Genomic DNA, 24,440 nt, shown 5'->3' on the forward strand with positions numbered 1-24,440 from the left:
TGCATTGAATCTGTAGATTACCTTGGGTAGCATGGCCATCTTAACAATATTAATTCTTCCAACCCATGAGCATGGTATATCCTTCCATTTTTTGTGTTGTCTTCAATGTCTTTCATCAGTGTCTTACAGTTTTCCGAGTACAGGTCTTTTACCTCTTAGTTAGATTTATTCCTAGGCATTTTATAGTATATGTCCTTTTTAAATTTCACTACTTCAAATAATAATTATCCTTAAGTTTTTCAAAAGGCTGTTTCAAGTTTTTAAAATTATCTACGTCAAGAGTGAAGCAAAAAACATCTCCGATTTAGGATAAGAAATTTGCACACCTGAATTTCCACCCACCTACTTTTGTTATTTCTCACAAATTATCCTTTGTTAAAATAATCTGGAATTTAGATATAAGTTTTTCCTTTTAAAATTTTGTTAATATTTGTGGCTTCTTTTTCAGGATTAAGTTTTGACACAGGCATTTAATTTTGAAACTCGATTTCCAATAAATATTTAGGCCTACATATATGGTTAACATTTTAAAAGCTTAACATTTATGCAATGTCCTCCTAACTCTTGGAATCATAATTTAATTCAATGGTTCTCATACTTTAGTGTGCATCAGAATCACCTGGAGGGCTTGTTAAAACAGACTGCTGGGCCCTACACTTCAAAATTTCTGATTTAGTAAGTCTTGGGGTTCTCCCTGAAAAATCTGTGCTTCTAATAAGTTCCCAGGTGATGCTTACCGCTGGTCCAGAAACCATAATTTGAAAACCACTGTTGTAATTTATCACTCAGTTATTTAGTACATATATCTTCAATAATATTTTTAAAGAATGATATATTTTCTGAGCCCTTGTATATCTGAGAACTTTCACACATTAATATCAACTTGGATATTTGATTACCCTTTCTTCTAAAAATATGTGCCACTCCATTTTCTTCTGCTATTTAGTGTTCTTGAGACCATACCTGTGGCTAGCCTAATTTTATCCATCTATTCTTGTAATTCAAAATATTTTGTAGAATGTGCTAGGTAAGTCTCTTTACAGATTTTTCTGGTAATCAGTGAATTCTTTTTTTATTTTTTAATTTAGGAAAGTGTTTAAAAAGTTTAAAAATATATGCCTTTCATTATGAATTAACATATGGAAAGTGCCTATTAAAGAAACTAAAATTTAGAAAGTAAGCTTAGAATAGTGACTGGTATTTTTTCTTTAATTACCTGCTGCCCCACCCCCATCCTGCTACTTTCATCAAGAATTCCGTTTTTGGTTGTCTGTATGTCCATCACCTTCTCTTTCATGATATTGACTTCTCTGTCCTATTTGTCTACATTTTGGAGAGATTCCTAAGGCCACCCTTCACAACACTGAATTGAGTTTCCATGGTTTCAATTTTCCTCTGTCATAAAAGCAATGTGGATTTTATTTGTGCTATTGTATTTTTGCTTTTTTACTATTTTTCCTTTTCTCAACTATTTCCCTATCCATTCTGCATCTTCTCATCTCAGTCCAGCATGAATTGCCCCTGCTTTTTCTGTCTGCATGGTTAGGCAAATCCCCTCTTCAGGACTAAAGGTATGTGCAGCATTGATGTTCACATTTCAAAGGCAAATTGGCAGAATCTAGCAGATCATGGGAGTCTGTGAGACTAAAGTGGGAAAGTTTTATTTTTTTCTCCTTGCCTTGATCTCTGGCACTCTTTACAGATGGAATATATGTAAAACTACATAATTCCCAGTGAACTGATACTAGGAGTCTTCGAGTCTCTAATTCTACTTGAAGATCTTAGCTTATGAGGATTAGAGCTCTTAAACATTAGGCATTGCCTCCAGCTACTCCTGGCCACCCCTCACAGAGAGAGAGATATGAAGTTTTCATTCATTCTAGAATCTATCTTAGGGCACTGGAACAACAGCAATGCTGCTTGCCTTAAAGTAGGTATAAAAGTGCTGAAAGTGCTTCTTGGCTCTGTTTTTATCTATTCCTGGTTTAGAAAAACAAAAAAATCATCCAAAATATTATCATAAAAACAGCTCTTTTGATACATCCAATCATATGCACATTCTCAGAAATACCTGGTCAGGAATCCTATAGGAGTAGCAAAGAATGGCCTCTAAATATATATCCCATCACCCCAAATTTAATACCTATACGTAAAGCTCACCAAATAGAAAGTTAGTAAAAATTGCTTGACAAGTGTGACATTTGGCTATGAGTTAAGTCAACATTTTGCTGTTCCTTTGAATTTTGTCACTCTTTATTTGTTCATAAATGTTAGTGAGAATTTTGGAGAATCCTTCTGAGGGTCTACTCATTTAAAAATCTAAATTATTATTAGAAAGATCAATGACTAAACTGAACCATCAACGATATATTGGTTCACTTCATTCTCCTTAAAACGAACATCTCAAATTTTTATACGAAGTATTATACCTTGTAATGGTGACATTCCCCACATTAAAATGCCCCCGCCAACCCTGTGCCAAATGGGGACTGAAGATCATAGGTGTCAGAATACTCTGAGATTCTTGTTGAGAAAAGTATGTATTCCTGGCCTCACCTCAGATCTACTGAATTAGATGCCCTCCCGGCCCAGGAAGTGGCATATTTAACGAACTCCTTGGGTGACTACTATCACACTAAACACTTTGGTGATCCCTGCTATATTATAAACCTATACAAAAATGGTGAAACTAAAGAAAAGTCTTTTGGGAATGATTTAGAATAATGGATAAGGAACAAACATGCAAATACACACACACACACACACACACACACATTATTTCTACCAAAAAGTTACCATACCCCCATCAAGTATAAACCTGCTATTAAAACAAGGATTTAGGGAGCTAGAAGGGCCAAGGCAAAAAGATATTTCCGCTACTCAAACTATTATTGTTAGTCCAATTCTTTTCTATTATGTTTTATTTTACACTATTTCAGACAGAAATTTATAATCCCATTTTAACATTGGGCTAAAGTAAAAGACCAAATGTTTGGAGCTAGTGAATAAAAATCCAGCACAGAAATAATTTGATCCATTAAACCTTTGGCATCTGCCTTGAAAAGTACATATGTTTCTTTGTGTTATTTCTCAGCATATTAATATGAGAAATGCATGAAGCACAGAGGTTAATAGTAATACTGAGAGGTTTACTAGACCACTTACAGTATAATTGTGACCTGTCATTACTGTGATGTTTTTTAAACAGTGATTAATCTTAGTGGCATATTTATAGATTATTTTCAGTCTAATTTTTTTGTTGTTGTTAAAGAAATACAAAAGTGGGTCTCTGTGTATTTTCATCCTACAATATGTTAAGAACATTACAAAAGCATAATAGAGTAAATTAATACAGAATGAGCTGGGGTAGGAAAGTTGCTATAACATAGTGGTTAAATTCATAATATCTAGAGTCAGACAGCATGAATCCCAATATACCTAGATATCAGCTGTGTGACATTACAGAATTTACTTGACCTTTCTGTGCCTCAGTTTCTTTTTCAGTAAAACAGGTCACTAACTGAGACCACCTGACCAGGTTGTAATGATTAAATGACATCACACATGAAAAGTTCTTAGTGTCTGGTGCATAGTAAGATGGCCTATAGTCTATTAGAATTTCTTACTCAGTTACAAAAAGCTCACCAGCAAGTCAAGGTGGATGGCAGAGATTAAGAGACAGTCTGATCTCCAAAACCTTCTGAATTGTACACAGCTGAAAATTAAGAATCAAAAGGTGTTTCTTGCAGGTCTAAAATGTGCCTCTAACTTTCCTACATTTTGGTGGAGATAACGAAGAAACAGTAATGGCTCCTGCTTTTAAGAAGCTTATAATCTAAATAGGTCAATAATTAAACAGATGTGCTAAATGAACAAAGATGTCCAAGAAATATTCCTTGGACTCTTGACTACATCTATGTACTGTTTTTCAAATTAATTCACACTGATTAAAATTTCTCATACCATATGATGCCCAATGTATACTAAGAGGGTTTCACCTTCTTCTTATTTTAATTATATTTTATCTTCTTTTGTTTTAAACCAGGGAAAGTGAGAAATAGTGTAGTTTACTTTTTCCCTTTCAGTAAGGGCTTAGCATAGGTTTTTTGGCCCAATATCTTCCCCACCTCACTACTTTCAAAATGTCCTTTTCACGTTCCCCACTTAATGAAAAACTAACATCTCTGAATTACTTAATAGTGCTTTTTGCAAGCTCAGTTGAAATTATAAAGGAGAAGATACTGCTCCTGGGGAAAAAGATGGATCTGTCCAAAAAGAAGGTGAGACAGTTGCAGGAATACATGGTCATTTGTAACTGACTGAAGATTACAAAGAAGGAATTAAGAAGGACCCCAAAGTTTGTTCTCAGCATCACAGTTGGACCAAGCCCTCATACAGTTTATCTAAGCCAGTAACAAATAAGGTTATTTATGGCTATATTGATGACAGTTTCATTTCAAGTGAATGCTGCATGCTTACATTTTAAGAAAAATGCCTGAATGCTTCCTGTGTTGTTTTTTTTTTTTTTTTTTTTGATGTGGACCATTTTTAAAGTCTTTATTGAATTTGTTGCAATATTGCTTCTGTTTTTATGTTTTGGTTTTTTTTTTTTGGCCACGAGGCATGTGGGATCTTAGCTCCCTGACCAGGGATCGAACTCACTCCCCCTGCATTGGAAGGCGAACTCTCAACCACTGGACCGCCAGGGAAGTCCCTTCCTGTCTTTTTTTTTGTTCTTTGGAATAAATTCAAGAATTTTTCCCTAATTCACCTATTTGACTCAGTTTTCCCATGTGGAGATGAAGTGATATAGATAATAAGGGACATAATTTTGACAATGTTCACAGACTGTCAAATCGTAGAATAAATTTTAGATTACTAAGTGACATCTGTAGCCTATTAGAATTTAATGAGTATACCATAGTTATACCATTTAGACTTATTGTGGCAGATTTTGGATGAAGACATTGATAAAAATGCCTAGCAGTTCATCTTTGGAGATAGATCTTAGTTTGAATCCAAACTATGACATGACCTGGCTATGTAAACTTTGGCAAGTTGCTTAACCATCTGGAGTTTGTGTCTTTAAGTCTGTAAAATGGGCCCAGTAAAATCCACCTCATAGGGTTATTTAAATAAGAATGCACTTAGAGTGTTCAATACAGTGCTGGGCACCCAAAGATCATATTATTAAAAAGGCCTGGATATTCCACACAGCTGTTACTCATTTTTTGAATTGCCGGGGCTGAGGAGTGCAGAAAGGCTGATCAATTTTGCTAGTAACACAAGTGATTAGCAGCATAAATGTTCAGATACCACCATTAGCACATATTAACTTATATACTGAAATTTATTAACCCATGCAAGGAAATTTTCTCAGAATTCCTGGTGCTACTTTAAGAGACATAGTCGAGTTTACATAAAAAGTAATAAAACCAAGGTACTGTTTTGTTGTCATAAAGTTGTGCAAAGATTAGATGAAATAAGCTAGCACTCTTGTCCTAAAAGTATGTATACGCAGTGATGTACTTCATATGGCAGTATGTATCCCATGGGTAAATTGATTTTAAGGGAATCACTTTCTAGATCTCATATTTCCATATGTATTATTTCTTAAGTTATATTGCCTGGGATAGAGTACAGTCAAGAGATCATGCTGGCTCTTCTGTTCCCAACTCCCATGTCTCAACAGTCCTTTCCACCTTAGAAAAAAAGCATATTTCTCAGTGATCTCAAATACTGCAATGGTATAGTGCCCTGTGGTGTAAAGATTCTGGGGTACCAAATGGAATGATAATTCAAAATATTGGCATTGGTCTATGATTGAGTAAAAACTATTTTTGCAAGTCAGATGACTTCTAAGTTATTGCTTCAAAAAAACTGAAAGAGAAACTCATCAAATTGTTTAAGTATTTTTGGTTAAGATCAATAAGCAATGTTTAGCTTATAACATGAAAGGTGTCCAAAGATTTGAGTGAAATGACTATGATATTATAAAACTCTTTCCACTCTAAAATTAAAATTATTTAGATGAACAAGGACTTTCAATGTTCACATCTACAAATAAAAGCAGGATAGAATGATGCTGAACCTGGGCATTTTTAGGAATAACATGCATCAATGGATACATGATCAGATTTTTTTTTAAAAAAGCCATATTTTTCCCATTAAGAAACGCATTTCCAATAAAATTAGTTTCATGTTGAAAAATAATCAAAACTTATAATACATTTATATTATGATAAAGTATAAATTTTAAAGTCTAACAATACGAAAGAAAAACATTTATCATTTAAAGTCTTAACCCAGAAATTTAAAAAATATAAATGTCCAGTTATAGACATATATTTTGTTAAAGACAAATTCCATAGAGGGGCTTATAAAAGAAGCTCAAGCTTAAAAATATATGAAAACAGAATAAAACAGAATAAAATCTGGTGAGAAGTTCAATTAAAAATATTAGTTCAAGGGAAAAAAATCTATGTAAAACTTTCAACTATTATTTAGAGCTTGTTTATGTATTTTTAAATAAGATGACGAGTATAAAGTCACTGGTCTTTAGACTCTATTAGGTTTATTTACAAGAATGATGTAGCAATTTCATTTTAAGAATGAATATTTGCAGAACTCGGGAAATTCTGTCTTTTGCTATCAAGTAAACTTATAGTCAAAATTTATAAAGGTCAACCTAAAATGAGTGAATGGTACATGGTATATAATTTTTTAAATGTGGGGTATTTGTGAGCATAAAAATTTGAAGACCACAGACATAATGTGTATAGAATCCTTAGTATACTTTCTGCACCAAACTGAATCAAAGTGCTGGACCTTTTGCAAAAGCATAGCAAAGAGGTTAAGCTGGCCTGACCAGATTCCTTTGCCTCCTCTATTCCAATCCTAGCTCTTCCTGTACCATCACTCCTGTATCATCTTGGCAGTCTGTACCTTTAATGCATCAGATACTGCATGGGTCTCTCAAAGGTTTACCATGCCCGACACTTAAGGACCTCTTGGAACTTATCAGGTATTCACATGATACAAAATTGTCTGGGCTGCACACCAGGACACTCCTCCATCCAAGAAGGCTGTAGGCAGCTTCCATGGTTGATGAGCATTATGGCAAACAGGCTATAAACATGACTTTGGAAGACTCTCAGTGCATAGTGTAATCATGCAAACAGCAGGGATACTGTACACTGAAATAGCTTATCTCCGCAACATTGGTTATCTCCTTCCTTTTACTGATAAAAGGATACCATTGTATGGGGATGACAGGAAAGAAGTAAGTGAAGAGAGAACAGAAGGCTACCAATACTGTTGTCTTCTATATTTTAAGAGTCTGAGAAAGTAACTAGGATCATTGATATTTAAGTGCTTGTCCTGGGAGAAAACTGTTATTATTCAGTATGTTAGTATCTGCACAAAGTCAAAAAGGAAAACATAATATTTCACAGTCGTGAGCTTAATTTTACCCTTGTCTACCTCTGACACCTTCAAAGGATTACTAATATCCATAAATTGTCTTTAGTGGCACTCAGAATGTATTCTCTTCGCATAAACAATGGTTTGCAGTCAACATTTAATCTGGAATGGGGTGACATATTCTTTCTATTCTGAAACATCAAATACTGTGCTCTATACTTTTTCTAGGAATTAATTCTGACCTTATTAACTACAATTTGTTTCAGATACTTAACTGTGGGCAGAGATTCTGCATTTATTTATAGAATACCATGATTCTCTAATTTTACCTTGGATTAAAGCCTTTTAAGTTATTTGAGAAGTAAGTTATTCAAACCAAAATGCTCAGTGACACTAACTGTACTTCATCTACTGTTCAATGCGTATTCTCAGGCCCTCCCATACTTATGTATCAGAAATTCAAGAGGAAGACTCCAGCAATCTGTATTCTAATAAGTCCTCCAGGTACTGGTACACATTAAAGTTTGAGAACCACTGATCTCCTGGAATCTCACCTCACCAGCAGGACTTCCATAAGTAAAAACTGGCTACAGTTTAGAAGTTAAATAGAAATATTTCCTTTATCAACATTCATGAATCCTGAATACATAAAGGAATCATATATACAAATCTTAAGTCCAACAATTAAGGGTTAATCTATTTTCTATTATGTGATCAGGCATTTGCTTCTAGAGGGTTTCAAGATCTTTAACTACTGAGAACCAATGACAATTTGATAGTTCTCTGGATGTTAGGAATAAATGTGTTAGCTTTATAGTCAGAGTTTGCTGGAGAGTTTGGACCAATGTTTATGGATTTAAACCAATGAATGGATAAAGATGGTGAAGAATCTCATTCTAATCATGCCCTCCTTTCCTAATTTCCCTTTTCACTGTTTGGTCTTCTTCCCCTTTTCCTTAGGGAGCTGAGTGATTGATAGCCTAATCCAATGACTGTATTACAGCTGCCTCAACTAGGACTCTTTTCCTTATCATTAGCAGTTAGCCTATGGTTAAATTCACAGCTCACTGCTTGGTACAGCCCCTGAGATTTAAGGGTCTGGCCTTTAGAAAATATTTAACATAAAACTGAAATCTTGACATACTGAGAACTCAGTTCTCTGCAAGTCTTCTTTAATTAATCCAATGTACTGTACCATTGTTCTGTATGAGAGTGTGACATGGTGAACTGTTCCTGAAGCTTACAGGGATGTGTGGCTCTAAATTAAACAGTCACTCACATGTACCTACACTGATTTTCAGTACAGAAGATATGCATGAATCTGTGAATATTTAAATTCAAGCTCAAACAGTGACAAAATACTCTCTAGTTTTACTTTCATAATAGAACCTTTTTGATTAATTTCAAGCTTGAAATCTTTCTTTATGAAAACACACACACACACACACACACACACACACACAGAAGAAAGAAATTTAATAATTCATTACCACTGCTGCAAAGGTAAGTTTTCTTAATATGCTTGTCAGTGTCCTTTAGTTTACGAAGTCTATCAAATATTTTCTTAGGAGCTGGTAACAGACATTATTTTCCTAATTTTGAACAAAGAAAACATATATACTATCCAGATACCCAAGAATTTTTTGGCTCTTAAACATCATTCGATTTTATCATTTATCTGCACTTATTTTAAAATACCTAAGGAAAGAATATAGACCTTGATCTATGCTTTAAACCTTTGCCCTTGCTCCAGTCTGTCAATGAGCTGTAAGCGTCTATGAATATGGCAGCTGAGTCCCAGATGAAAAATTATGCATCTCATAAACTGCTATTCTGCTGAAATGTCAAGCCAAGGCAAGGCTGTACCTCAAACTCAGCACTTGGCATTTTCCTTCTGTCTGCTTTGTTGCCGTGAAGCAAACACGAGCAGTGAGGATCTGTGTAGGGCAGGTAGCAGGCGAGCTCACTGTCAAAAGTCTATTATTAGGGCTCTGATCTCCTGCATAGACCAACGACAGCCAAACAGTGAGAAACTCCGGCTTCGGGAAAAGCAATATAATGCAGAAGGGGATTCTTTGTCAACCTGTACATGAATATATTCAAATAAGCATTATTTAAATGAGAATAGTTCTAATGGTGAGCTCCTCTCAACTAAAACTGATAATTTATAATGAAAATTGTAATTCAACATCTTTATTTGATATGCCTACTTTTGACTATTCTGCAAATATAGTACATATATTTATATAAACAAGTTCTTTAAGAATTGATCAGTTAAACTTGTGATAGTCTAAGAATGTTTTTACATATGTGAATAATAGACTAGAATTTTTTGCATTATGTTGGTACATATAAAAAAAGAAAATAGATAAGTGAGTTAAAATGGAAGGCTCTCCTTTTAATTATTCTTTTTGGCATGATTATTACTGCTTTTTTTATTCATTGAAATATTATCTTTAACAGATTATTTTAGATATTTCAGTATTAAAATCTAAGCTCTTATTGATAAAGATGGTTACAATAGATAGCTGAAATTTTATGACGGATAGTAGGTGTGGTTTTTCTGAAAGCTTTTTATGCATCAGTATCATGTGATTGACACATAAAAAATCCAGCCCATTAAAAACTACTTCCTATAAAAAATACCAGTACTACTGCATTTTGATATAATTGGTAACGTATAGTATAAGAACTTAAAGCAATCTTATCTTCAAAATTTTCAGTTGCTTGCATGTGTGAAAACAGTTATTCAAAGCAAAATGTAACTGAAACTTCTGAGTTTCCAATCTAGTGGTATGTTTTGTCATCTTCTCCATTTTACACAATAGTCACTAATAAATACAACAAAATAAGTTTAAGTTTATGCTTAGAGCGGGTTTCATTGGATTTGTGTTTATGTAGTGCCCAGTAGCTGAGGGCATGCTACTAAGTCCCGGCAACTCTTGAGTAACTATTTAAAGACAAACATTAATATGCAGTGTGGAGCCAATGCTTAAGATTCTTTTTTAAGCTACTATTGATACATTATTGATACATCGATTCCCTCAAGTTTTTCTGAACTATACACTTTGTACTCATTTCTAGCCCTACATTGTCACGGAGTTACAAATTACTAGCAAATTTCTAACTTGCACCTTCTTTTATTGGTAATTCCCATGTTGATTTTACAAAGAAAACACCCTTAGGCTTGTAACTATAAGAGCTCAGTTAGTGTGCACTGTCCAATAGCCCACATAGCTAGATTTCAAATCATGTATCATTTATTTGTAGAATGTAAGAGCATTTATGGAGTATACCATTATCATTTGTTGAGAAATACACAATCATTTCTTAACCTCTGTAATATCCTTCACATGATTAGTAAAATATGGGTTCCTGAAACATATTAGTAAACCCATATTCATAAAATATGGGTTCCGTCTTTGATGAATTATTCAGAAATCAGTATAAAGTTTATAAGTATTAGTAGTGAGTAATAATAGCGTTCTACTGTTTTAACTAAGTTGATACAGAATCAATAATTTCAAACGTCTAAAATTTGAGATTAAGGACAAGAATTTCCCTTTTTTGATAAAATAAAACAAATTTAGCAAATAAAATAATTTAAAACGAGTTAATTTTTCAACCTTGTAGAAAATAAATTATATTGAGCCTAAAGTATCTATCATCATCTCAAAGTGCCTTCTGCAGAGAAATTTCAGAACTTTTCCCTATATGTGGGTGTGTGTGTATGTGTTTTCATGTAAAACAAACAAAATATGTGCGGGACAACGGAATAACAACAAACCTAAGGAATATGCCCATCCCCCATTAATAAAAAGAACCTTTTAAAACACAATAAGGAACAATAACAAAAACTCCTTCAAATGAGTTTACCCCATTGCTTGATTACTATTTCTCCCGATGCAGCTATAAGTGAATAAAAGTTATCCTTGTGAAGTCAGTTGCAAGAAAGACATATCTTTAGTTATGCCATGCAGGACTCATTTTTAACCATCTCTAAAAGAATCTTATCTACAGGGAGGACTTCATGTGAAAATGTCCCACCACAGCTGGATAACACCATTTATACAGGTGATAGTAATCACGGAGTTAGGGGCCAGCTTAAGACACCATTATTATTTGGGGACAAGGTCAAGAAAAGGGTCAAAATCTGAAACTAAATCAAGAAAAAAAAATTACCAAACTAAAACTTGGTAAAATAATGAGTAATCCACTTGAGGACAGAGTTTATAAATAATGTTCCTGATGAGATTAGTGTTCCTTCTAACCAAATAAATAAAGCCAAGGAATTTTCTCCCCTCCTCCACAAAAAAACAACAATAATTTATTCAACTGTGTAGTGATACATGAACTAATTGCTGTTTGATATTAAAAAAGTGTTCTGCATGGATTCTAGAAAAAAAGAAAGTTAGGTGGTAACAACTTACAGTATTATGTTTCTACTGTCCAAAGAAAAGTAGAGAATATTGATTCTTTAGAGGCAATGATTTAGACGTAAGTACTTGTATGGTGGAGAGCTTAATTAGTCATCCTAGTTTCATGAAAATATTCCTTATGAATACTGAACAAGCTTTCTTTTGATACTGTTCTCACTATGAAATCTCCTTTAATAGACTCCTACTGTTATCACAAATCTTGCCAGCCATTTCTCCTACAATTAAAATTTAGGTTTATAAGTCATTTTACTATGAATTTGATTCCTGTGTTTGACCCACCTTCCCCACTCCAATGACCTACAGGTGAGTTGGAAAATGCAGTTTTCTAAAATAACAAAGCTGAGGATGAGACCTTGGAATGAAGTCCTAACTCTCCCTCTTGATACAAATTTTAAACTTCAACAAGTAGAAGTTACCTCACTTAATGACTTCTACAGGCATAATGACATCTTTTATCTAACAAAGAGACCTCCCTCTAAAACAGCAGCTTTCCGACATTTTTGAAGTTAACCACAATAAAAAATTCATTTTACATCATGACCTAGTATAGAAATATATATATGTGCACATTACATGTATAACTAAAAAAAGATGTTTGACCAGTGTTTATCCCAACTGTGTGCAAAGCCTTCTGAGAGTTTTTTCTGTTCTATTTCATTAAGGTAAAAAATTTGTTCAGAGTTCATTAAGCTTGATTCCATAATACACTCATAAGTTGGGAACCAAAGTTTGAGAAACATTGTTTTAGAATACTCTAGAATCCAGACTGATCATATTTGAAATAATTAAACTGACATTCCTTAGCTGAGGTTCTGTTTTTGAAGCTAGTCACTGCACCTTACTGGCTAATATGTTTTAAAAGAAGGGCATTACTGAAATGTGACCATTGTTCTATAGCACGTGCCCTACTCTAGTTCCTCACCATTTCCCCATTGAAACAAAACAAAATATTCATTTCAAATAGCAGGGATCTTATTCTGGGAAAAAAAAAAAAAAGACTGATAGAGAGCTAGAAAGTATTGAAAGAGAAAAATAGCCTTCCCTGGTAATGAAAAGTATGTACTGTATTTCAGGTGGCTATCCAAAACTGAACTCTTTTTAGCTTTCACTTAAAAAAAAAAATCTATGATTCAAGCAGCTCTTCTAAAAGTAGATATTCCAGTGTTCTGAGAGAACACTTGGGTAAGTATTAGCACTGTGCTGTGGGAATTTTTTTTTTAAATTTTGTAAAAATACCTGGCATATTTTGTGTAGTTTTCTATATTGAAGCAGCATTATTGATAAAACTGAAATGGTATTTAGCCATTTTGATATTTTCATCACTCCTAAAGTTGAAGCCATTTTTATTTAACACATTTTGTTAGGCTATGGTTTTGCTATAACTCATTCTGAAGGTACTTTGTTATAGAACTTACTTCTTGTCCCTAAAATATATTATCATTGCCTGTTTAAAACTGCTTTTCAGATTATATTACCTTTAAATTAAAGCAAACATTGCTTTAAAGGAGAAAAACTATTAATTTTGTCAATAGGAGAGAGTCTATTTTCAAAACAAATTTTTCATAATGTGAAGGGACTTAATATAGAACCTATTAGAAATGAGGTACAAACCCTTAAAAATGTTAGGGACATTTTGTTGTTTAAAATGAAAGTTCTACCCAGGCTTGGTTGAGTTTATAACCCAAGTGAATATTTATAGATGAATTTATAAATCTTAGAAATAGAGTTTTATGGAAATGTTAACGGGCCCTGAGGTACAGCTAAACTTGTTTGCAGATATTGCTATAATTTCCAGTGTGTGTATGCTTAAAAGACTGCAACACAAAAGACTTTTTCTAATGCTGTAATTCCATCAGTTTATTAGACTGAGTTATGGTATGGGAGAATATTCAGAAACTGCAGCTTAAATGAGAAAACGTGAATGGTGTTACTTATATAAAATACTACTGCAATAGTTCTTTTATTAATTTTTAATGTTCAGCACCCTCTGTGACCTCCTTTATTCTCTTGCTGTCAACATGGCAGGCTGGAAAAATTGAAATGGGCTGACAGAAAACATAGTGCACGTTACAGCCCAACTCTGGAATCTCTCGACTCTCTTTCTGAGACACATGCTAACTTGCTCCATGTTATTCTGCATTACAATAATATTTAAGGCCCTGTTTGATAGCTCTTGATAAAAGGGAGTTCTGTCTGGACCCTGAGCAGGTGCTCCTCGTCAGCCTTCCTCTTTCTGACATTGTGGGAATGGCATTCAATTAAAAGCAGATATACTATTTTTTTTTTTTTCAAGTCATGCTCATAGACACACTTCCACGCTCTCAAAACATAATACCTCAGCATGGAGAGAGCTTTATTTGTGTCTATGCAGCCTCTTCCAAAAGCACATTTTGGTCTGATTCAGCAATGCTTTTCTTGAACAGTGGGACCTGCTATGTTATGTATATTTAACCACAGTCTCTATCACCAGGAGACTAATCCCCATACCAGTACAGTCAAGAACCTCACAGCATTGTCTTTGCAAGACCAAGTTCATGTTGTCACAGCAACAGAGTGCACAGGGCAAAGATATTGAACAGGACTTTGGGATTAGAGCTTCTCTTTCTGTTCCAAATCCAAGTGTTTTATGATGAGAAAAAGTGTGCAAAGGTATGAGGTCTGCAAATATCTTGCTCAGCTGAAGCTGTAAGCTGTAATGTTTAATGATTTATTTCACAGTTGTGAAGGTGAGATTTTTGAAGAAGGTAGATTTCAAACTTCTAGGAAGACTGGAAACTAACCCAGACTATGAAAAAAGATATTAAAATCAGGGTGCTTATATTCTTCTTTTAAAAGGCCTTGTTATTAGCCTTTACTAATTAATGATGAGACAATTGTGACAATGAGAAATTCTGAGTAATGCACAGACTGCAAGAGAATAGAATTTTTATGAAACCCTATCTTGGTATACTCCTCCTCTTGTGCTATCAGTCACTTGATCAATTCTGTTCCATCTGTCATAACTATTAGGAGTTTTGACCAGCAATGAGTTTATAAGAATTTGGATCATAAAAGGCACAATATTCTTGCTTGTAACCTGATCTCTTGATTTTTCACCAACCTCCAAGGCGGAGCAAAAATGCAAGGAGAGGGTAACACTTACCGGACACTCCTCCGTACGTAGTCCGTTTCCCAGTGCCCACTGCTGGCCAGGGTGTGCCATCGGCTTTAAAATCCCATGAGACCTGAGAACCGTGTTGGTGGCTGTAACACCGTCTGCGCCACCTATGAAAAAACACAACATTTTTCTGCAGTTCTTAAAGGGACGATTGCTAAACCCATTCAAAACCCACACAACCCAGAAAAATGCACACTCTACTTTCTCTTGAGAACATTTCCTCCCCTCAAATATATTCACTAATTTCATTCCTATAATTATACTTAAAAATGCTAGACATAAAAATTTTTAATTACCACCACTTTATTTTCCAATTATTATAACAGATTTGTGGATGCCAAATGTTTTGTACTCAGTGTTATTTTTCCAGGTAATTTACAATATCTTTACAATCAGGATTGCAATTTCCATGGATAGCACACAAGCATATATGATTTTGTAAAATCATGCATTGACTGTATGATTTATGTATTCAAGATATTTATTGAGCATGTGTTTAAGGCAGTGTACTAGATCCCATCAAATATAAAGGGAACTCATAAGAAATTTCACCTGTGGAAGCAGCGATCTTTTTAAAAAGTTTCATTAAAGGTTCAGGTGCTATTGCCTGGACTGTTATATTGGGAAGGTCATTCATTTTGGAGTGTTTTGTTGTGACTGTGGCTTCGTTTCATAATTGTTTGTGTGTAACCAGGTGTTTATTAGGAAAAATGATAGATATTTCTTTGTATTCCCAGGCCACTTACTAGCTTGAGTATAGGTATGGATCTGTTACATTTGTGAGGTCAAGCGCTCAATTTAATACTTTTCTAAAGTTTAAAGAGAGATATGCACATATATTTGGATAAAGATATACTTTAGTATGGCTATGAAATTTAGGCCCATACTTACATACGAGGCAATTGATGTAAGTCAGGTTCTACCTTCCTTTGCAGCTCTGGCGATGCTTACGATATCAGTGACATTTGGGTCAACTTGGCAAAAAAAGGAATCTGAACAGCTTGCCTAACCAACGACAGATGTTTCGCACCAGCCTCTGGATCCGTTCAAATAGGTCAGTTAAATATAGAACATAATTAAAGAATTGTGATCAGAATGTGTGCTGAACAACAGCAAAGCTGGAGATGTGCAAGACAAATCCAACTTGACAATGAGCAACAATGATATATTTCTCAAATTCCTCCTCAGTATTACATCTAGACTCATTAGGGAACTAAGGTTAACACACTTCAAGTTGAAACTGCAAATTCATCACATAAAGGTTAAATTCCTCAAGGGAGCCTTTGGAAATAAAATTACAAAGAACCAAATGGAAGAAAGTGTTTCCCACTTCCAGTTAAATAATGTCAGAAATAAAACATAAACTTCTGGTGATAAGTTTGGAACCATTACAGAATTTCTAACGACCCTCATTGTTTAAGCCTAACAAAAATATTTGAATACTGACTCCCCATGTGAATGGTATGAAATCTGAAGTCTATGTGTTTCATTATTAGAACACTTAGTCTTGTTGAAGTGTATTCAAAAGAAAATATGTGACTTCCTAATCAATTTAATTATGGTATATAGTATATGCTAATATGGATAATTCAGCCTTAGGTTACACAGGATCTGATCAGTAACTTTAGCTTAATTGTGCAAATGTTGCCAACGAAGCTGTGTAGCACTTTTCACACATTGGTCAACTTGAAAGAATTGATCAAAATGACAAAGAATGAAACAAAATATCAAACGCTCATTTTTAAAAGCAAGGAATAGGTGTTTTTCCTGCCCTGTTTCTTGTGATTTTTCAGGCTTCTATTTCTCATGGGACAAGTATCATGTAGAGGGCAATCACTATCCTTTCCATTGAAAATAACTTAGCAGTAGTAATGTTCTTTGATTTCAACACATACAATAGTCCTTTTTTTCATTACTTTTAGTGCAAATTTATTCTGAAAGCTAGGGTACTGATAATGTGCTTTGATAAATTACATTAAAATATGCCATAGCAATTCATTATTGAACTTGGTAATATTATCTTAGGAAGTTAAAAATGCTCTTTTTTAAAAAATAAAAGATCCACCCAGAAAAATGCATATATTTAAACTATGAAACAGTAGGCAGAAATTTCATTTGTAATTAATATTTTTACATGTAAAGAAGTTGCTCTTTGCATTTTAACCTTTCGAATTCTTTTAAGATGAGATTTCTAATGTTATAACCTTTAGAAAAGAACCTTTTCACTTAGGTTACATGTATCTTGATCAGTCATCTTGTATTACCTCTACAAGTTACGTGGTTGTTGTGCTAGACACTGTGATGAGGTAATTTCTTTCGATTGTTATTGTCGCTATTCAGCAAACTAATAATTTCAACAAGAAATCTTGACTTGGCTTGTTCTCTTTTCAGAACAGTAATTTTCTTCATTAAACATAAATATTAAAAAAGCACTATATGGAATGATCTACAGGGCATACTGTGTATTATGAATAGTAAAATCTGGAGACTTAGCTGTACAAATTCTAACTCATGAAAATGGAGATCTGCCCCTGCCCATGCAATGTTCATGAAATATTTATAACCACTGCATTGGCATTATGAAGACAGTTGCGTCTTTGTGACTTTCATTTTTAAGTTATGAATTTCCATGGGACTTCTTAGCCTAGAAATGACAGTAACTCTAGATGACATCAATTGCATGTCCTTTATGAAAGCTCTCTTTAGGGTAGAATTTGCCGATAATTTAAAGATCACTTGAACTGCATAATACATGGAAGGTAGCCTGATAAGAATTAGTAAAACAAATTTAAAATATTATCTGGTTCCAATAGAGTAAAGACTAATAATCTGATATAGGTTTCTAAGTGGCTTTCAATACTATTGACCACCGTGTCTTTATATTTACTTTGAACATCTTTCACACTTTTTTCTGTTGATTCTCACTAGTTGAATACTTTAAATGGATGCCTCAATACATTGTTTAACAATTTGAAATTTGTTCAGAGTTTTTCAGATTTTTGTAAAAAAATATGGTCCATTGGTTACCTTTATTTACTTGAATCATCTGCTATTTTGAGATACCACAGTTTAATCCTCCGATAGTTCTATGTGTAAGGTTTTATGGTGTTCAGATATATTTTACCTGTCTCATACTCAGTTAAGCCAGCTGTTTACTAATCCTCATACCCAGCTGAAAAACACAATTTGATTACCTGAGAATTTAAAGACAACTTATAGCCACATTATTGTAAAAATTATTGACTGTTCCATAAATTGCAAAGTTTTGTTTGACAGGCATAATAGAGAATATTCTAATACAAATAGAAATGTGGTGAGGCTAATAACATGAAAAAATGAACCTGTATACTTTGGGGAAACTATTCACACATTCCTAATTTCCTCACATTTTTGATATGAATGATCGAGATCTAAAAACAATTAATAGTGCTTCTGCATCTTGACCTTCTCATTTGCTAGTGATAGCATCAGGTGGTATTGCCCTTCCTAACAAGCCCAATTTTTAGAATCTTATTGAAAATGAATAAATTTTAGACAATTTCTAATTCTCCCCTCCAAAAAGTCTTCAGAATAGGAAATACACAAAGTTACTACAACCTCTCAGACAGACTGAGACTTTAACATTATCCACATCAACAAAAATTAAATAAAAGACAATTCTGGACTGCTTTTCTACTTCTAGGCATATAACATTGTAGGCACTCAAAAAATTTGTTGTGTCAATGAAAGAAGATTAATGAAAACTTGCCAGATTTTTCAATTTATTTCTTTATGTATCCGTCAATTTATAGATTATGTTTGGGTTTAAGAAAAACACAAATATATTTTATGATAGATACTGTCTAAAAGGGTGAAATTCACTAAGACTTCTTTACAAGCAGGAAAAATTCTGAAGAAAAATGGTAGATAATCATGGAAAAAAGAACAGCTTAACAAGTCTTTTAAAGTGTCTAGTCCACAAAAAGCCCACCTGTATCACCAATTTTTTACTGGCTCTTCCTGCAGATATTCATAATGCCCATCCCTGATCATGATTTGTAATCTCTCCCATAGCAACTGCTTGTGTGTGTGTGTGTGTGTATATACTACTTTAATACCTGTTAACCCTTTTGTTATTTATATGATCACCAAAGAAAGCTGTGAGGGAGCAGAATGGGTTTTCCTGTGATGGAGCAGAATGGGTTTCCTGTGATGGTGGTGTGTGATATTACTAGCAAGAAAGCAGTGAAGCCCTTAAAGGAATGAGTGACAGGTCTGGGGAGCACGTGGTGGTCTTGGGGGTACTACATGACGTGAGGGTAACATATCAAGCTTGTGAGGTTGCTAAGAAGAGGATAAAGCAAAACTAGAGATAAATGGTGGCCTCTGACAATTTTAATGAGGAGCAACCCTGATCTGTCCTGCAATTAATACACTCTGGAATAGATTCCTATGAAAAACCAAACAACAGTGACAACAGCAAGAAAGCAGAAAACGTAGTTCTGAGCAGCTTGCTTGTGGCAGAAATTTCCATTGTCCAAAACTGGCTGCTTTTAAAAGCTAATTTTCTAGCTGGGCCAGCAGATAATAATTTTTAATTCTATTAACTAGCATGTCTCTAGTTTACACATTAAAGGGGGTTCTATATATGATGCAGCACCTGCTGCTTTTAGGAGGACCCTTAGAATGACCTCTCCATTGTAGGACAGGTATTTTCCATCAAACAATTACCATAGGGGCCAATCAAATTCTCACTGATTTCATGCCCTGTACAGAGGAATAAGCACAGAGAATGAGATTGTGAGAATTTCTTGATAAGTTAAATTACTAGTGAAATTTTGACTTTGAGAAACATTTTCTCCAATTTCCCTGTAATTTCCACTCTGCACAATTCTTTTCAAAATGGCTTCTTAGAAGGTGGCATTTCAATGAACCCACTGAAAAATTTTACCAGTTATGAAATGTTTTCTACTAAGGACTCTGAAGTCTTAATTCACATGGCATGCTAGGAAGTAAGCTAGCATTTTTTATGTCCACTTTTCTGATAGACAGAACTAGGGGTCCAAAGATCAATCTGAGTACCTATTTCACCTTCTTAATTTTATTTCCCATTATCATGTCCTAAACCATCATCTTCTTTAGCAAAATTGCTCCTTAAAGTAAAATGCAGCCATCAATTGTAAACTAGAACTATAAAAGGCTTCTACTTTCAAATTTATACCTGTAAGACTAGCTGTAGCTTCAGAGTAATAGGCAAAAGTGATTTATTTAATCCTTCTATGTAGTAAAGTAAGACAGAAAGAGTTAACTACACCAGGTAGAATTATTAGTAAATGCAAAGACGAGGCATCAGAATGGGGATGTTTTAATTAACTTATATGTTAGCATGTGTCCTTTCTTGCACCCAGTTTTCCTGATTTAAGAATTCTAACGATGGCATAATCACCTTGGAAAACCCGTTTGGCAGTTTCCTCTAAAGGTAAATGTGCACTTACTAATCCATGCAGCAATTCTACTCTGAGTTATATATCCAAGAGACATGAAAATATATATCCACACAAAGACTTGCACACAAAAGTTCATAGCAACTTTTTCAAAATAGCTCCAAATTGGAAACAACTCAAATATCCATTTAGTATGTGAATGAAGTGGCATGTCTACACAACGGAATACTATTCATCAATAAAAAAAAAAAACTAAACTACTGAATCATGCAACAACTTGGACTTAATCAAGGAAACATTATTCTCAGTTAAAGAAGTCCACAAAAGAGTACATGCTGCATGATTACATTTATATGAAATTCCACAAAGGAAAAGCTACGCTGACAGAAAGCAGAGCATTGGTTGCTGTCACTGAGGTTTGGGGCTGGGAAAGAGATTAAGTGGGAAAGGGCACAAGGAAATTTTTTAGGGTAATGGAAATGTTCTGTATCTTGAGTGTGATGGTATTTACATGAGAGTAGACATTTGTCAACACATATCAAATTCTATACTTAAGTGTATTTTTTTCTGTTATAAGTAAATTATACCACCACAAATTTCATTTAAAATTTTAAAATAATTCCAAGGGTGTTCAAATATAAATAGAAAAATTAAAGCCAGTGGCATTCTAGGCAATGTGGGTTCTATCCTTTTAACAAATTTATTTACTGACGACAAGGCACTGCAACTAGCCTATGCTGGAGACAAAGATGAGTGGGACAAGGAAGGCAGAGTCTACTAGGAAGTACAACCCAGGCACATAAATAACATGTATGTTGGATGTTAAGTATAAAAAAGGAGATCTTGATATGCTCTCTTATTTCAGAGTATTTCAGAGCATGTAGCACAGAGTTCAGCACATAGTAGGCACTCAACAAATACTGTTGACTTGATAGAGCTCACATTGCATAAATTAACATTGACTTTCTTATTTCTATTTACTCAGAAGAAACCTGGGAGTATAAAATTACTGGTTCCAAGATAACCTAATAGACAACTGTTTCAGGCACTATGCACTATGTTAGACAATGGTGTTAAAGATATATAATACACTATCCCTATTCTTAAAAACAAAACAAAATAAAACACTTCATAATCCAGGGGGGAAATGCATATAACAAACATATAATATGAACATAAAATGCTATAAGTCTATAGTAATGTATCTGTATATGCATATAAAATATTATATATATATATATATATATTTTTTTTTTTTTCCTCCACTTCCCTTGTGCTTCAAGTTGAAGATGACACAGAACTAACTGCTTGTGTGTTCTCTCCTCCCCAGGCACCCGTAGCCTCTTCCATTCTGATTCTTGCTTCAGGCTTTTCTTTCTCTCTCTCTGCCCAGAATGTCCTTCATCTCTTGTCCCTTGGATAACATCACTTCCATCCTACCTCAACACAGGATGGATTAATAAATAATGACTCCCTTTTAAATACTCTCATAATGTTTCTTCATTACTTCATTTATCACAGTGTTTTATAATCATGTTTTTTTTTCTTCCCTGTCTCCACCAGACTATTAGTCTTTTAGGGGATATACCCTACTCTTTTATCCTGATCCTCTCATGTAGAGTCTAAGACACTAAAGATAATAAATACTGTGTTGAACAAAAGAATGAAGAACTCCTAAATGTGGATCCAATTTCCACAGTGAGCAAGAAAACAACTGTCCCTTCCCTTCAGTGGAGCCAAAATAAGCTCCGTTGTCCCGGAGATATTAGTAGTTTTTGCTCCATAAGCCAGTGGAATTTGGAAACAGTCTTTCGCTGTTCTCTACCAGCTAGCTGAACTGCTTGGAAGACAGCTGTTTCCTCCTGTGGCCTGGCAATCCAGTAAAAACTCCCTGAGGTCCCGACTGCCCATGGCCCTTTCTGTCTAAATCTTTAGGATATTGAAGATTTTCCAGTCTGCACTCCTAACCTTGCCTCAAGTCCCAGTCCTTGGTCCCTGGGGCCTGGTGGGGAAGTCTATCCATAGCTGTGCCAGTTAAAGGGAACTTGCATTCCTTTAAATACCATTTCCTGTGACTATGGTTTAACGCTGCTGTTTCTTCCATTCAGACAGCATCTCCCTAGCGAACCATTCCTCTGATATTCCTAGTGTCAGTGTTCCTCATTCCCACACACTTCGTTTCAGAAGCTTAAACCTTTAACAAATGGATGAGAATTGCCATGAACTATTTAGATAATTCTTAAGAAGTAGGTATTCTTTGAGTCATTATTTTTATCCCCTCTGATGACTAGCCCCTCTTTATTCCCTCTAGTCCACTAGCTCACTTCTTTATTCCCAAGTGGCAATGTAATGATGGAGGTCAGCTCTGAAAATGGTTCAAACTTCAAATCTTCCCCTCCAAAATTTGTCCCTATGGAAGCAGATTCAGATTTCCTCAGATTATCTTGATCCTATCTTAATCCCATCTAGAAATCCACTGCCTCAACTGACCATGGCAATAGAGTTGGAGAAGTACCTCTTCAGTAGTCAGGCCAATGAACATCTCCTGCTCACAGTTCCATGTGCTATTCTAGCCAATGAGTGTCTTGGGAGGCTCTTATTTATTATTATTTATTTATTTATTTGTGAATTCAAAGGTTAGTATTGTCCATGATGCAGAAAAAGTGCTGTCCATAGTCTGTTAATGAAGTTATTCAGCGTAACCTGAAAAATCTTATATGTGGAGAAATAGGCTATGAACATGCTTTGCTGATACCACCGGCAGGGGTTCACAATTGTGGACCAGCTGAGCCAAACTGAAACTCAGCAGGCTGCTCCATCACTGCTCAGAACACACCAAAAAGGCTTCAGTGGGTAATGAAGTGCCAGCCGTCACTTGCACTTCTGTGTATGGATTCATTTTAGATAAGGGCAAGTAAGTATTTAAGTGTATAATATGGAGTTTTTATTCTTTGCAGACTTTAGGCAGCTTGTCATTTGTTTTCTTAATGCAAAGCATTAGTGTAAGCAGTGTAACAATTGATATTTTATACATCTGTTGGTCTACTCACTTAGCCTATGTTTTTGAGTGCTAGAGTTAGAAAACAACCAGAAGCATAAAACCTCAGTATCTTTATAATCCCCTATTCGTGTGAATGATTGACCGACACAGGGAGGAGACTAGTGTAAAACAGCCTTCTGCCCTGGAGCACCCATGATGCTGATACATTAAGATGAAGAGAGGTCTAGGGAAGCCATGCTTCTGTCCTGGGAACTTCATGAAATCCAAGCAAGAAGGAATAACTGGGCTTCCCTGGTGGCGCAGCGGTTGAGAATCTGCCTGCCAGTGCAGGGGACACGGGTTCGAGCCCTGGTCTGGGAAGATCCCACATGCCGCGGAGCAACTGGGCCCGTGAGCCACAACTACTGAGCCTGCGCGTCTGGAGCCTGTGCTCCGCAATGGGAGAGGTCGCGACAGTGAGAGGCCCGCGCACCGTGATGAAGAGTGGCCCCCGCTTGCCGCAACTAGAGAAAGCCCTCGCACAGAAACGAAGACCCAACACAGCCATAAATAAATAAATAAATAAATAAATAAATAAAAAAAAAAAATTTAAAAAAAAAAAAAAAAAGAAGGAATAACTGCTGAGGCAATTTTAAATAACGTAGCAGAGAAAACCTCAATCCCTTGGCAATGAATGGTTTCAGCTAAGGGGAGCTCATCCATAACAAGTTGGTACAGTTCCTTAAGGGATTTCTTCCTACTGCTGCTAGAAGAGCTAGAAAGAAATATCTAGGCCTTTGTTTGTTTTGCCAGCTCAGTAGACTGATTTCCCTCTTTGAGCTGAAAAGGACTTGGAGATAACTAAAAGTGGGGTGACTTTATTGAAAAATGTTTGCATGAAAATGTGGGATGGGGAAGATATTAAACATGACCTTTTGTAAGTGTGATATTAACAAACTCTTGATAGAAAATTCATGGATGTTAGATTTTACCCCAAATTTTGAGCAATCTGAACCTAA

At 34.9% G+C, this 24,440-nt stretch overlaps 1 protein-coding gene across 1 annotated transcript in view; it reads right to left on the reverse strand.

Annotated features, from left to right (window-relative positions):
- The window catches only part of DPYD (dihydropyrimidine dehydrogenase), a 794,060-nt gene that overhangs the window by 188,595 nt on the left and 581,025 nt on the right, over positions 1-24,440 (reverse strand). The window contains 5 exon segments of the mRNA XM_036825276.1: positions 15,004-15,070; positions 15,073-15,125; positions 15,942-15,989; positions 15,992-16,027; positions 16,030-16,054. Of these exon segments, the coding sequence (XP_036681171.1) occupies positions 15,004-15,070; positions 15,073-15,125; positions 15,942-15,989; positions 15,992-16,027; positions 16,030-16,054 (229 nt within the window).

This window comes from Balaenoptera musculus, chromosome 1 (genome assembly GCF_009873245.2).
Source record: "Balaenoptera musculus isolate JJ_BM4_2016_0621 chromosome 1, mBalMus1.pri.v3, whole genome shotgun sequence".
NCBI classification, from domain to species: Eukaryota; Metazoa; Chordata; class Mammalia; order Artiodactyla; family Balaenopteridae; genus Balaenoptera; species Balaenoptera musculus.